Below are 16,771 nucleotides of genomic sequence, written 5' to 3' on the forward strand. Positions count from 1 at the left end.
ACCTCATTTTTGATATAGTGCAATAAATTGTAAACCAGAGTGCATTTCTTTTTTTTCCTCTCTATTATAGGAGTGAGCCTGGATTTTATTTAAAGTGTTAAAAAATCAGTATGATATCAATATCACTCAGCTGTTGATGAATTCATGGCACACTATTGGCCACTGGACCGAGGCTTATTCCACCGGTCACATTGTTCCGCTGGACATTTATTCCTGTCCTTGAGTTCTAGAACATAAATTTTTAGCAACAGAGAACCAGATACTTTATAAGGTGAGAGCAAATATGTATCTGTGCAATTGCTGCATTAAAAGATGTACATGAGAAAAAGTAACTAATACAAAAAATGCAAATCCAATAGCATGACATATAACAGGTGGCATTATTAAGATATTCATGAACACGCTGCTTCTTGCGCGGGCCGGCTGCGATGTTTGTGGGCATTGACCCTTTAACTGAACAAATACAACCAAAACAAAAACCTAGCTCCCACTGGAGGTCTAACTAATATCGGCTGGCTGTTAGTCACTATTTTATTTATTTATTTATACAATGTTTTACCAGGAAGTAATACATTGAGAGTTACCTCTCGTTTTCAAGTATGTCCTGGGCATAGAGATATGATGACAAATACATGGTTACAAATACAGTTACATAAAGGAACAGGGTACACATTATATACAAGACATTGCGTGCACAGTTAGAGATAATATATATTATAGGCGTATGTAACAGTTACAGACCAGATTAAAATGTGAGACAGCTTTAGTTTTGCTAGAACTTAGACTAGAACTTTTTGTTTTGTGTTTTGTTTTTTGTCCTTTGTGTAGTCACATGTGTTTATGTGTGGTCTATTAGACTGTTTTATATTAAAAGTACTTTTTTAATATTATTATTAGAGGCTCATTTCAAATTTTGTGTTTATTGTTTGTTATGTTTGGTAACTAATCCCGGGTGCGGTGTGTGTGTTTTGTGTTTTTTGTCGTTTGGGGTCTCCTTTGGGAGCCCCCTGTTTAGGAGTGTTTTTGGGGGAGATGTTCCACGCACATAGCAGCAAAGGGTGATTGCCTGTCCCACAAGACACTTCTAGGACAGCACGAGCGCGGATAGCAGACTGTTTGTGTTAACTTAGACTGGTGGCGGCTGTGAGAGTCTCTGGTAGATTGTTCCAGTTTTGGGGGGCACGGTAAGAGAAGGAGGAGCAGCCGGATACTTTGCTGAACCTTGGGACCATGAACAGTCTTTTGGAGTCTGATCTCAAATGATAAGTGCTGCATGTGGTAGGGGTGAGGAGATGTTCAGATAGACGGGTAGCTTGCCCAGAAAGTATTTGAAGGCAAGATAGGAGAGATGAACTTTGCTCCTAGTGATGACCAATCTAGTTCTTTGAGTATTTCGCAGTGATGTGTAGTATTGGAGAAAAAAAAGGCATACTGAAAGTTTGTTTTGGGAAATCCAATTTTCAAGTCTCAAAAAGTCAGATTGAAGTATGTGTTCAACGTCGGAGAGTCTAGGGCTGTCATCTGCATACATGTGTTTTGAAGCTCCCTTACAAGCTATAAGAGCTTGCAACCATGCCAGGGCTGTTGCAAAAGACTCATCAAAGCATCACATGGTACAGCAAGTAATCGGATTGGTTGCTGTACCATGTGATTACTGCCTTTACTGATGACAGATTTGATCAAACATGGCAGGCCAAATTGGTGATACAGCTGCGGCCGCCTTTATCCTAATGTGGCCGTAGCGGTGCAACTCTGATAACCGCGGGCAGATGCAGTATATATTTTTTTTTTCCGGAATATGTTCCGGTATTTTAGCGCTCGTAATATTAGCATATTATTAGCTCTGTCTGCAATACTGCAATACTGCAATACCGTCTAAAAACTCAGGTGGGCGTTCACGAGCTGTTCTCTTCAAAGTCTAATACTGTAGCAGTTCAACCTACGTCAGTACACAGTCTGCGTTTGCGCGTGCAGTAATTGTAAATTTGCATATTTATACATGCATGTACAGTACAGTGCTGTATGTCTCATTTGAACATTGTTGAAACGCATAGGCGTGTACTGTAACAGTATCACATTTCGGCGTATACAGCGCTCTCCCCTCGCTCGCCCCCGCACACACACAGGCTCGCCCCCGTACAGTACAGTGCTGTATGTCTCATTTGAACATTGTTGAAACGCATAGGCGTGTACTGTAACAGTATCACATTTCGGCGTATACAGCGCTCTCCCCTCACTCGCCCACGCACACACACAGGCTAATTTACTGCACTGCAGTATTTCAACTTCTTATCTTATCTACAGTACACCTCTCCCACACCATTCCTATGAATGGGTGTTTTTCTGGTTTCAATCACATTCCTGTCATCACATTCCTGCGTGTGTAACGTACAATCCAGTGCAGTGCAGAGCCTGGTTTGATTTATTCTGTGTTGATTATTAATGCTCATTGGGGGAAAAAAAGTTCAAGAGTGAGTGACCTTTTTCTCGTCATTTTTTATTTTTATTTTCTCAACATGAACATGTGCCTGCCTCAACCATCTTGATATTACGATATTCAATCTGTGCTGTAGCTTTTGCCTGCGACACTGTGCGTTTGACTGCACATGATTGATTTGTGTGGTTTTTATGTATTTGGGGGTGTGGGGATCAAATTATTATGATGACCTGCCTGTTGAAAATATGCCATGTCTTTGAACTACAGTACAGCTAATCCTTCATGCAGCTTTACCGCCCTGCCCCCGCAGACACACACAAGGCTCGCTCAAGGATTTAACCTCTTATCGACACCTCTCCAAAACCATTCATTTTCAAAAGCTTGTCTTTGTGCTTTTCAACCTCTCTCAGACCATTCATTAATTTTCCTATTGTTGGCTTTCCCTTATGTTAATCTGATTATGTAACCAATTATTAAAAAGGTAACCAATTATTAAAACTGTATGTCTTCTTGAAGAATCCCCCCCACACACATTCACAGTGAATTTAAAGTTCAAAGAAATAAAATCTTAATGGAATTAAATATGTATTTTATTTTATCAGGAAAGAAAAATACAAATAATCATTGAGAGAGGGGGGTTTGTGTGAATCATGACTGTAGACACACTATTGAAGTATGCAGAAGAGAAATAACAAACTAGTACAGCACAGTTGAAAATTGAGGGCCGGTGGATAATCATGAATAATGCACATTGATAATAATAAAAACAGTAATACAAATTTTCCGTCTTTATCTTCTTCCTCATTCTGTGTAGTTCATTAAGAGAGGGGAGGTTTTGTGTAAATCATGACTGCCGTTTAGATACACTTAACTGTACACACAGTTCACAAAATTTACACATGATACCCCCCTCCCCCTGTCCATCCTTTATTCTCTGAAAAGACAAGAAAAGAAAAAATTAGTGCAGTTATGTGCATACTGTATTATGGCATTGTGTACTGTATAGCTACATATACTAGAAGAAAAAGGGAACCTAGTAAACGAGAGTAATGTGATTGTATTAAAAACATTCTTTATTGTCATCAACGAATATAAAATATAGGGGTTTAAAATCAAACAGCATTAAACGTAACTGTAATCAGAGTACCATTGCTGTAAAAGCTCTCTTGATAATACATATGGGAGATTAGTGACAATTAGTCAAATTCTCATGCTGTAAATAACAGCCTATTGGGAAATAGAGTAAAGGGGCCAGTATTAGTCACTGCTGTATCGTAACTGCCTTGACGGCCAGTGGTGTGTATTGGTACACTAATAGTGAATGCAGGTATACCTCAAGGTATTAGGAGAGGTAAAACCGGCAATGCACACCTTGCAGAGAATATCTCCCTTCGTGGGGGCACGTAGCCGCTATTCCGTCAGTAGGGATTAGGTTGTATTGCTGCGGAGGAGGATAAGTGTGAGGAGGCAGTGATACATATAAAGATCACATAGGGATCCGTCAAGATCACCTGTAAGGATCAGAGGCAATAAGTATCTTACAGAAGATAGTGTCTCTGTATAAGGGATAGGTTAAATGCCTACTGCATATAGCAGCAGCACAGTAGCCCGGTATGAATGAGCGGCTGTGCTGTGAGGTTAATGGGGATTTACATCCAATCACCCGACCGATCACAGCAGTACAGTAGCCCGATGTGAATAAGCGGCTGTGCTGTGAGGTTGACGGGGATTCATATCCAATCACCCGACCGATCACAGCTGACTGTTGGAGCTGATCTACAGCAGGTGGATAATGCTGTGAGTAAATTCACTGAACGGCTTCCTGCAGAGCCTGGCTGGGATAGTTACACAGGGAATAGACACAGTAGAAACAGGCTTAGGTTTGTTCTCTTGGTGTTCAGTGCCTCCAGCCGTAGTTGGTTCCAGGGTGTCCAGAAGTCAGCCCCCACTAGTGCAGTCTCTCCATCCTGCCCAAGGACTGATACTTAGACAGGAGTGTCATAACAAGGGTTTTTATTAAGCACGGCAGGCATCCACTGCAGATCTCCATACAGTGATGCAGAGTCTCAGAGGTCCCAGACCTCTGGATGGTGATGGCCCCTGGTCTTACAGGCCTCTGTGGCTGAATCTGATGTTCCCTCAGTCCAAAGACCGAGGGTGAGCATGCTCATCCTGCCATAGGAGAGACTGACACCTCTCTGCCTCCACTCTCTTCCAGAGCAGGAACAGGACATCCTCTCTCTTCAAGAGCTGGAGCAGGACTAAACTTACTTGTTCACACCCTCCTAGGAGGATCAAGAAGGGATGGGCTCATGGTCTATACCTATCCCCGATAGGCTTACACAGGCCACGAGTCACCACCTTACTTCTATCACTCATAAGAGGGGCATAAGAGGGGTCAAGAGCCCATAGATTTAACCTGTTACTGCCTGTATCTAAAAGGACTTGCATAACAGGGATAACAGGGGGAAAGAAAGGCATAATGGGACATACCCTGTTACATCTATAAGAAATATTTGGCATTTACTGGGTAATGTAGTTAAACATCAGCATACAGTATTAGTAACTGATGGGGACGTTCCTACTATATTTTGAATCTTGTAATAATTGGTTTAAGCTTATGTGGTCATTATCAAATAAAGTCAAAATGTTGCATGGCAGGATTAGTCTGCCAAAGGGAACTCTACTGGCCAAGCTTGAAGTCACAAAACATATAACCCAAGGCTAGTTCATATTGCAGTCAGGCAAGTGATAATATTTAAACAGCTGCCCAGCAGACCAGTTGACAAAAGCTTTTTCTTTGTAAGATAGGATGTACACAGTACCTCTATGCAGTACCCGTAAAAGCTGTATTTGCAAATCAGACTAAATATACAGTATATGTTGGCATGTGTATGTATTATGTCTGTGCACTTACACCGTTTTATAGCTTATATTGTTTTTGGCTAGACTAGCATTCTTGTAAAATGTACATTCACTTTACATACACATAATAATTTTTGAAGTGCACATGACATTAGCTGAAATTGTGGGGGTGATGTATTCATTCAAACAAAGTACAAAAATTATTTTGACTCATGGCTCCATTTTTTGTTTGCATGTTTGATAAGTGTAAAATGTTCCTACATTTGAATTCAGTTTTTAACAAGAACGGTTTACACTATTTTCGACCTCGCAGATTTTTGGTAATACTAATACAATATAAAAATAATTGACGTATTGCAATACACCATTTTCTATATGGGAGGTGTGGGAAATAGGGGGTGCAACATTTTCAAGGGGGGGATGCGCAGCCCTTACAGAGGCCCTGCGCTCTTCCCCACAACATTTAAATAAAATGCCGGAGCAGCGCCCGGGGCCTTTATATGTCTTTTACCTGCTCTCCGGTGGTTTCTGGCGACGCATCAACAAGGCACCGCGGGGTCAAATGGCAATGCGTTGCCATGGCAACCTGACATCACATTATGTGGGACACCGCCAATGCCGGAGGAAAGGTATGGAAGGGGGGGGGGGGAGGGAGAGAGCAGGGGGAGCAAACAAAAATTTTTGCGTACCCCTCTTCTATATCATACTATAATCTGTGCATCATGTAACTCCTCCCTGACTCCTTTGACATGCCCTAAATCACAAGCTCACACACATAGAGCAAAAGTTGGAACATGTAGCTTGATACAGATGTAGCTTGACTGAATGTCTCTGACATCGAGGCAAGCAGCGGGAATGCAACCGTGGCTGCCCTGGCGCCAGAGGATTAACATTGCAGGGTGTCCAATACGTGACCACGGAGCATTGTTTAAGGACAGCAGAATTCCCACTAAATCTGCATTTGTACCTCTTGGACTTAGCCTTCCTACCAGTCGACAAAGAGTGATTATTATAAGGGGTGTTGACAGTGGCGGATTTCCCATTAGGCCCGTTAGGCCCGGAACTAGGGCGGTAACATTTTGGGGTGCCAAAAATGTCCACTCCCATATACATTTGCCGCGCACTCAGGCCTATCGGGTCTGATGGGAAGGCATTTATATATACCGGCCGCCTCCTTGCTGCCGCCCTGCTTCTCCTTCCTATTTACAGCATCAAATGACATCATCATGACGTTGCATTACCATGACAGGGAGACGCCGTGTGACATCACGTTGGGGGTGTCCGCAGCATCATTTGACACTGCGAACTGGGAGGATAAGGAGGGCGGCCACCATATGTACGTGCCTTGGGGCGGCGTAATCTCAAATCCGCCGCTGGTATTGTGTAACAATAGAGACTCTGTGTTTACCAGGGAATAATCAAGTTCAATAGTAGTGCCGCAGGAGGTAGCCACAACCTCCATATTAATGAACAATTGGTTAACTAAGGAAGAAGTTCATAAGCAGCTTGAAAAATTGTAAGTAAATAAGGCACCTGGCCCCGATGGCATACATCCAAGAGTTCTCAGGGAGTTAAGTTCAGTAATAGCCAAACCATTATATTTAATATTCAAGGACTCCATTTCCACAGGCTCAGTACCACATGATTGGCGTAAAGCAGATGTGGTGCCTATATTTAAAAAGGGAGCTAGATCACAACCGGGGAATTACAGACCTGTAAGCCTGACTTCAATAGTGGGGAATCTACTTGAAGGTTTAATACGGGATAATATTCAGGAATACCTAATGGAAAACAAAATTATTAGTAATAGTATGGATTTATGAAGGATAGATCATGCCAAACTAACCTTATTTGTTTCTTTGAGGAGGTAAGTAGGAATTTAGACCAGGGTAATGCAGTTGATGTGGTCTACTTAGATTTTGCAAAGGCTTTTGATACGGGTTCACACAAGAGGTTGGTGTACAAAATAAAGAAAATTGGACTCAGTAATAATACATGCACCTGGATTGAAAACTGGTTAAAGGACAGACAACAGAGGGTTGTCATAAATGGAACTTTTTCAGGTTGGGCTAAAGTCATGAGTGGAGTACCTCAGGGATCGGTACTGGGACCCCTGCTTTTTAACTTGTTTATTAATGACCTTGAGGTTGGCATCGAGAGTAAAGTCTCCATCTTTGCTGATGACACTTAACTGTGTAAGGTAGTAGAATCAAAGCAGGTGTAATTTCTCTCAAGAAGGAATTGGAGAGACTGGAAACGTGGGCAGGTAAATGGTTGATGAGGTTTAATACAGATAAATGTAAGGTTATGCATTTGGGATGCAAGTATAAAAAGGCGAATTACAAATTAAATGGGGATAAATTGGGGGAATCCTTGATGGAGAAGGATTTAGGAGTGATTGTAGACAGCAGGCTTAGCAATAGTGCCCAAAGTCATGCAGCAGCTGCAAAGGCAAACAAGATCTTATCTTGCATCAAACGGGCAATGGATGGAAGGGAAGTAAACATAATGATGCCCCTTTACAAAGCATTAGTAAACATAATTATGCCCCTTTATAAAGCATGTACTCCTTGAATATGGAGTACAATTTTGGGCACCAATCCTAAGAAAAAACATTATGGAACTAGAGAGAATGCAGAGAAGAGCCACCAAATTAATAAAGGGGATGGACAATCTAACTTATGAGGAGAGGCTAGCTAAATTAGATTTATTTACATTAGAAAAGAGGTGTCTAAGAGGGGATATGATAACTATATACAAATATATTCAGGGACAGTACAAGGAGCTTTCAAAATAACTATTCATCCCAAGGCAGTACAAAGGACTCTGGGTCATCCCTTAAGGTTGGAGGAAAGGAGATTTCACCAGCAACAAAGGAAAGGGTTCTTTACAGTAAGGGCAGTTAAAATGTGGAATTCATTACCCATGGTGACTGTAATGGAAGATACAATAGATTTGTTTTAAAAAAAAAGTTTGGACGTCTTTTTAGAAAGGAAAGGTATACAGGGATATACCAAATAAGTATACATGGGAAGGATGTTGATCCAGGGAGTAATCCGATTGTCAATTCTTGGAGTCAGGAAGGAATTTATTTTTCCCCTTATGAGATATCATTGGATGATATGTCACTGGGGTTTTTGTTTGCCTTCCTCTGGATACTGTAAGTACGGATATAGGATAAAGTATCTGTTGTCTAAATTTAGCATAGGTTGAACTTGATGGACGTACGTCTTTTTTTTTCAAACTCATCTACTATGTAACTATGTACACTGATTTCACTAGAATATATAATTGTCATTCGTGCAGCTTAAATGCATACTCATGATAGAAGTGCCTCAAAATAAAATAAGGGCAAAAAGGAGCAAGAGACAAAGTGGGTAACAACATCAAAGAATTAAAGTCAAGGAACCTCCTCTATAAAGGGCTATCATCTTTGAAGTATACAGTACAGTATAGTCCAGATGGGTTGGTTAAATTAAATGGCAGAGGATAAACAATGCACACCCAATATAAGATAATTTAAAAAAAAATGTATAATACAAGAGTACGACGCAGAACCTTAGGGAAGTGTAATAAGAAGTACGGATTAAGGTAAAACTGCTCTTAAGGGTAGAGAGACCGATTAAACCTTCAGTAGATCCTTGGAGTCCATAGAAAAGGATGGCTAGAAATCTAGCTAGATGGAGTATTGCCAAAAATGATAGGTGAATAGTTTCCCTGGGGTTCAGATGAAATTTGTAAACAAAAAACCCTCATTCAGTCACCCTGGGTTCAGGATTTCCAGTGTACACATCCACTGAGGTTCCTTTTTCAAGAATTTGGTGTCCCAGTCCCCCCTTCTGTCACCCAGGGAATATTAAGCAATCCCTATGAAGTGTAGGCTGTCAGTATCCCCATTGTGACACTGATTAATATGTCTAGCAATTAGGGTGTCAAGATTGTTTCTGATCGAGCTGATATGCTCCAAAATACGTTGCTTGAATTTACGTTTGGTTTTACCGACATACTACTTTCGGCATATACATACTGCCGTGTATATGACCCCTGTTGTTTGGCAGTTCACAAACTTACGAATGTGAAAGGTTTTAGTATCATTCCAGTTTGTGAACTACTAGGTGACATGACTGAGCCTCTAATTGAGCCAGCAGTGCTGAATTGGGATATCCTGAAAACCTGGCCTGTTTGCGGCCCTCGAGGACTGGAGTTGTGCAGGTCTGGTCTAGAGGGTTGGTCATCACGTCCCGGAGATTACGTTATCTCCTGCTGGTCATGGAGGGGTAAGGTTGTTGAACCTCCTTAATATCCTCATCCGCCTGCAGGATATGCCAATGTTTCTGCAAAGATCTCTCTGGCCAGATGCCACTGTTTGTTATAGGTCCCAATTAATCTGACCAGTTTAGGACCTGAGCCAATGGGTTTATCATTCAATAAGTCAGTACGAGGCATAAACGTTGCTCTCTTGTAAACTTTTTTAATCGTTTTGTTGCTGAAGCCTCTTTTTATGAACCTAGTTCTCATGAGGCAGGCCTGTTTATCAAATTCCATAGAGTCACTACAGTTAATTTTCAGACCGGAGACGACCCTACAGGTATCCCCTATACCAGAGCCCTCGGGTAATGGATGTTAGGTCTAAGAATACTGTTAGTTGCGGTAGGTTTGTGATAGATGGTGGTAGCCAAATGGCCATCAGTGCCTCTGGATTTCATGAGATCTAGAAAGCAGATCTCATGCATGTCAAATTCCAAAGTCAAGTGAAGGTTATAATCATTCAGGTTGAGGACAATCACAATTTCTTTGAGTGTTTTCAGGGGACCCCACCAGAGTATCAAGTTGTCATCTATAAATTTCACCCAGAGTTCAATACAGGATGTGAATTTATCCAACACTTTTTGGGCCTCCCACCACTCTAAGTATAGATTTGCGTATGAGGGGGCACAGATGGTGCCCATCGCAGTGCCTTGCGTTTGATGGTAAAGTTTATTGTTGAACAGGAAATAGATCCTAGTGAAAACTAATTCCAGGAGTGTAGTCACAAAGTGATTATGAGGAATGTGACATTGTCCCCTTGTTCATAGAAAATGGGAGATAGCCTGTAGCCCAATATTGTGATGAATACTTGTGTATAGGCCTTCCACATCTAAGCTCACCAGAATGGTGTTATTGGTATTGTAGACAAGTGTGTTGAGGACAAATGATCTTTTAGATAAGAGGGTAATGGCACGACGAAGGTTCTGAGAATGTGGTCGATATATGAGCTAGCTCTCGCAGTAAGATTCCCAATACCCTAAACGATTGGTCGCCCTGGTGGAAGGATATTTTTCTTATGGATCTTCGGTAGACTATATAAGGTGGCAATTCACGGTGTCCTAACCAATATGTAATTATATTCTTGTTGAGAGTTGACTTTATTTAATAACCCTTCGTTGAGGATACAAATGAGTTCCTTATTATACAACGAAGTGGGATCACATTCCAAGGTCTCATTACAGCAATGATCAGATAAGAGTCTTACATTTTCTTTGATGTAATCCTCGGTTTAAAGAATAACCAGATTGCCAGTTTGTCTGATGGTTTAATCCCTATCACTTTGTTTGATTGAAGATCTTTCAAAGCAAGAGGCTCTTGGTAACTCAGGTTGTCCTGAAGTGTTAACCTCGGTAGGTGTTCAAGGTCGTGACAAGGTAGGTGTTCAAGGTTAGACAAATACATTCATATACGCGAATTGGTCACTAAAGGGTAAGAATTTAGATTTGGGTTTGAGGTTAGTGAACGGGCTGTTTACAATCTGTCTACAACAAACTTACTGTTATACATGACATGCATTTCCAACTCTCTCAACCATTTAGCCCTTACAGAAACCTGGCTGACCCCACCAGACACCGCCTCTCCTGCTGCACTTTCTTATAATGGTCTCTCCCACAGCAATAGGAGGAGGGTTTAAATATTTACATTCTGTTTTTTATTATTAATTTTCTGTTGTTTGTCTTGGGTTTGATTTATTATAACTAAGAGTTTATTCAAGTTTATTTTTAGACACTTCCATACTCATTCAGCACAATCCTCCCACTGCTATCCCATACTAGATCGCATTCACCTATCAGCTACCAATCAAGGCACACAGGTATATTATATTCCACCTGTAACATAAACCATTGGTTGTGCACACATAAGGTGTTGGTTTTATCACTCTCTTTGAGGGTTTATCCAGTCTTTATGTTTACACCCCCCTTAGTGAGACCACTAGGTTCCTACATCATCTGACAGTATACTTTTAAGGGTGAGCCAGGGACACTGTTCTGTCCATCTCATTATACCATTGCTCTGACGTTCTCCTAGTCTAAGTCCTATAAACTACTCTAAAAGCTCATGGCACAAGTGGTGCAAATTGGGGCAAAAAAGGGAGCACAGGATCTTCATTAGCGATGGCGGATTTTGGGGGCGGATTTGGATCCACAGTGGATCAAACAGTTCCTTTAGTCCGCGGACTTCCGTGGATCAATCGCAAAAAGGGCGATTTGCGTTTAGTGGATTTTTATTATTAACACCAATACACTCCGCGGATTCTGCAAGAATCCGGTAACAGATTGCTGATTCCGGGGATTGGATTCTACAAATCGATCCACGGGTTGCATCCAATGGCGGACTTTGATGAATCTGCACAGATTAAAACCGACCAAATCCGTCCGCAAATTTTACACCACAAAACAGATTTTGGGGGGAAAATGCGTGACAATACAGCAAACGGATTTGGGCAGATTCACCCGTCTATAATCTTGATACATTATCGCAGAGACAAAAATTAAGTAATTTGCGTTGATATTGGAGGAATGCTCCGGTTTGCAGCATTTGATACATATAGACCATAGAGTCAAGTGAGGCTTTAATTTTAGTCTGGTTATGTTACTGTCTTTCCTAAGTAGGGAGAAATAATAGAAAAGGGGAATGGTGGTAAGATAAGCAGTGATTCTGGGCAAGGACATCACTAATTAGGGGATCACTTGTCAAGGTCTCCCGACTATAGAACTGGGGCAAACCGGCTGCACCATATTTATCAATGGGGCAAATAATCTGCTTTCAATGAGAATGGTTTCCTCTGGTGCAGTTTTGTTGTTTTTTTTTTTTTTGCAAACCACCTTGGCAACGACAGGGTTAAATAAAAAAATCATAGTAGAGGCCGATACCTTGCTTTTACTTTTACGTGTAATAGGGATGAATTGTTAGGTGTGCTACAGTGATTCTGCAGGAGTCAAACTATTCCAACTGTAAACATCTGTGAGACAAAAACCACCGTAATTGAATTGCAGATCTATTGGTGGAATAGTTTGACTCCTGCAGTCAGGAAGCCAGCAACACCTCGCAGGAGAAGTGGTTATAGTGGAAATGACAGTGGCTTTGTAATGGGAGAATCTAGTTCAAATTGCAGTGCGAAGTCCATGTACCCCTGAGCGAGTCAGCTTATCTTTCTCTGTCTCTTCCAGCAAAAAAATAGTTTGCAAGATCTTTGAGACAGGAATGTGTTGTGCATGCAACATTTAATGCACAGTCCCATACCTTTCAACAGTGTGGGCATCAGGCGAAGGAGCAGCTCAGTAAGTAAAGACACTGACTGGCACTGAGTTTGAAGCACGGTAACCTCGTTCAATTCCCAGTGTCAGCTCCTTGGGCAAGTTATTTTATCTCCCTATTCCTCAGGCAGCAAAAACATAGATTGTAAGCTCTACGGGGCACGGACTGTGTCTGCAAAATGTCTCTGTAAAACTAGCAGCGCTATAGAAGAACAAACAATTATTATTACATAACTAGTACTGTAGCTCTGCTTGTGCCAGATAGAGGCACTTCCCATGGAAGTTCCCTAACCTCTGCAGCTCACCGCACACAAACCTTTTGCCCGGTCCTCCTCCGCCGCTCCTACTCTGCTCCCGCCCACCGCTCCCCCGCTCCTCCTCCGCTGCACCTTCGCTCCTCCGCTACAGAATCCTGCTGTCCCACGCTGGCAGAAAGGTAAGTAATTAGATTTTCAGCAACTCTGACATTACCCGGCACCGGGCCCACTTCTCAGTTGCTGGGTCTGGGTAATTTCCGGGTAGCTGGAAATGTGGTAACGCTGGGTACCGGGTAATTCCGGGTACTCGGAACACCCCTAGTTAAAAGCATTCTAAAGCTATGCAAACTTTTGAGTCCATGGGGGCTAGAACTACGGGTGCGGGGTGCTGCAGCCCCTTCCCTGGGTTTATACAGCTTTACATTGTCGTAATGAATGTACGTTACACCCCCCATCCAAAAAATGTTCCTGCACTCCTGTTTGTCTCTTAATTTCTTGTGGTGGCAATATTGTATCATTTTTCTTGTTATTTACGTTAGCTATTCTGTGCTTTTCATGAAACATACATGATATACGGAGCGTTGTATTCTTATCCCATGAAGTATGTCCTAATAAAAAAGGCCAACAATCTTTTAAAAATACTTTTTTAACCTTAAAGTAGATTGTGAGTGAACGTGACAAATATTCAATAAAACATCTGGAAACCACATTGAATTCCTTCTTAGGAAAAGTCTATATCTGCATTATGTTCTACAAGTTTACCTGAGTAGGTGGGGCATTGGCACATTTTTGTTCCGCTTTAATGATGGCCAGCGTCTAGTCTGAGCATGCCAGGAGCTTTTTCATGCAGTCACTGATATACACACACCACCGCAGCATCTGTTCTTCACTATCACTTTGAGAATAGCAGCCATCCAAACACACATTTACATTCCACAGGTCTGACAAAGTGCCTGTCTGACTGACCACTGCCTTTAGCTTCAAACTGATTAAACTTGCAGCCCGGCACTTTTATTCCAGCTGCAGAAGGTGTAGTCCAGCAGTGCCCAGCTGCTGCAAAGTATGAGGAAATTATAGAGGATTTGAATTTCCTCCTGGTTTTGGAAATTGACACTACCCACCCAAAATGTCCAAGCCATCTCGTTTGTCCAGGCCTTTGTCAGCTAATGCAGCATCTAAGCTGCCTACGGGTAGGAAAGAAGATTTCAGCAGCAGATCAAGAAAAATCAGCTTAGGAGAAAAGATTCTGAGAGCTGGCAGTGAAGGAAACCTAGCTAAGCAGCAGCAGGTGCAAACTACCCCCAAATCCACCAAGCAATCGGGATCCAACGCTATAAAAGGTACATTTGTAATGTATGTGGTTATAAAATGAAATACGCTTGTTCTCTATAAATATTTCAAAGACAGCATGCACCTTTTTTTTCCTTCTAAACTCTAATGAACATTTGTTAATACCAAATTCATTAGTAGTTTATCATTATTCCCTGTAGGGTTCCATGAGCCTTACAATTTATTCTAACATGGATATAAAATCATTATCAGATATCCATCTTTTGCATCATCAGTTCCTTTTCTGTCTGAATATAAGGGGATTCCCTCCAATTCAAACAGTTTCCTGGCCTTTCACAAGACCCTTCCTGTATGTTCTGCATGGAGCAGGAAAGGGACAGAGAGTGAGATACTGCCAGGTACATTGAGGAGATGCAGTGTGAAGGATTATAGAACAGCGATTAAGGACAGTAAGAGATTATATAATGTTGTAATGTGTTGATTGTAACTCCGTTTGGTGTCAGGGTTACTAATGTATCCTGCCCACTCTGACAATGAATAATATTAATATATGTTTTGCTGAGAATTATCAGATGTCAAGCTCCTGTACTGTTTCTGCCCTCTGCCTGTCCATTATCCTCACATTGCAAACCCATTCTCTTGCCCCCATACAATCCTGCTCTTCCCAGGTTAGGAAATTCTCCTACTAATTGTTTTTTTTTTTTTTTTAAAGCTGTGTACTGGGTGAAATCTATATTTCACTATGAACCTAATAGTCCTCTGTACTAGGGGAAAGGGGAAGGGGAACCCTCGCTCAGCTTTTGTAGAAAAAAATCTATTTAAGTGAGGGGTAGGTGCTAACTGGGATTCACTACCCACCTACTGTCACTACCATTGGGGGTATTCGAGTGCTTACCCATCTGGGATCTTTTTCTGTGTTTGCTATAAATTAATAGTCAAAGTCATAAATAAAGGATAATGCTCAACGGTTGTTTACAATGAATTGAGTTTCTGTTTTTTAAACGCTGTATTTTAAACAGTTTTGAATTGACAGAAATGTTGCTCAGACGGTACAAACAGCTTCTCTCAGGCGATATTCCATTTCACTGACTGCAAGGCTTGGAAAGGTCCTACAGTGAAAGTGAGTCAAGTACTTTATCCATAGGTAGTGGAAATATGCATACAGTACTTCTCAAAGCTTCGTGTTAGGGACAAGGTAGATATTGGAGTCCTTGGGTTTACGTTTCTATAGCTCTTCAGATGTTTGTCTGTAAACTAAAAGTCACTTTTCAATCAAATAAAAAAAATCCCTTTACCTCTGTTCACTTCCAGCCCCTCTACTAAGCCCTGACATACAAAACATTATCAGGTACTGTCTGACAGGGGGGCTCAACCCCAGTCCTCAAGCCCCGCTCCCCCCAACAGGTCAGGGTTTCAGGATAGGCCAGCTTCAGCACAGGTGGCTCAATCAGGCTCAGTCAAACTGAGCCTCTGATTAAACCACATGTGCTGACGCAGGGACTGAATGAGCCGCCTGTGCTGACACAAGGATATCCTGAAAACCAGACCTGTTGGGGGGGGGGAGCGGGGGAGAGGGGGGTTGAGGACTGGGGTTAAGCACCCCTGCTGTATGGTATGCTATGTTTCTGTGGGGCATGTAGTCAGGATTTCTCAGTTTGATGCTATCAGATAGCATTGGCTAGCAGTGAGACTCAGTATCTGCACTTACAACAGCAAACAATCATTTGGGTTAATTTCTATTTCTAACCCACATGCTGCCAGAGAGCTCTGCGGTGCACCAAAGGGGTGAAGTAGTCTGCTTTGAAACTTGGAACTGGTTATCTGGGTAGTACCCTGCAGTATGTTAATATGGGGGAGGGGCAAACTGCATTCAAAGAACCGTATGGGGCCTATTCACAAAGCGCTGTGTGTTTGCTGCAAAATTTTAAATCGAATTTTAAATTGCACTATTATGTACCTATGTACTAACCTGACATTTCTCAGTCTGTTCCATCAGTGTCAAAAATGAGTTTTTCCCTTTTTTTCGTGCACAGAAAAGTGCTGCGCGTGGTGTACAGATGTTAATGGTATGTAGTAAAAAATGATGTTGCTCTGCCACAAAAAAGTACCAAGTGCTTCACAATCATCCACAAAGTTAAACTGTTCATTTAATATCTTTAAAGCAGCAAACCATGTGAAATCGTATATGTTTTTTAAATCGGTTCTATAATATTAGATAATAGTGACTGTTTTTTTGTTTTTGGTTTTTATTAAACTCATAATGCAATTTTTAATGCGTTTTAAAGCATCTTTTGATTTCTATAGCACGTTTAGCTCACCTCCCTGCAGTGTAAGATCTTTGTAACAGTTTCCTGTTT

General features: G+C 41.5%; 1 protein-coding gene across 14 annotated transcripts in view; it reads left to right on the forward strand.

Moving 5' to 3' along the window:
* The first annotated feature begins 14,042 nt into the window (after window positions 1-14,042).
* Window positions 14,043-16,771, forward strand: part of KIAA1217 (KIAA1217 ortholog) — a 493,175-nt gene continuing 490,446 nt past the window's right edge. For 3 of the 14 annotated variants that reach the window (XR_012799300.1, XR_012799299.1, XM_075587581.1), the window contains exon 1: window positions 14,043-14,464. Coding sequence is in view for 12 of the 14 variants with exons in the window: in XM_075587581.1 (XP_075443696.1) it covers window positions 14,251-14,464 (214 nt within the window). In the remaining 2 variants the exon portion in view is untranslated. The remainder of the gene's footprint in view (window positions 14,465-16,771) is intronic. The other 11 variants (XM_075587572.1, XM_075587574.1, XM_075587577.1 and 8 more) reach the window with 6 other exon arrangements.

The sequence above is a fragment of the Ascaphus truei genome, chromosome 2, assembly GCF_040206685.1.
Source record: "Ascaphus truei isolate aAscTru1 chromosome 2, aAscTru1.hap1, whole genome shotgun sequence".
Classification (NCBI taxonomy): Eukaryota; Metazoa; Chordata; class Amphibia; order Anura; family Ascaphidae; genus Ascaphus; species Ascaphus truei.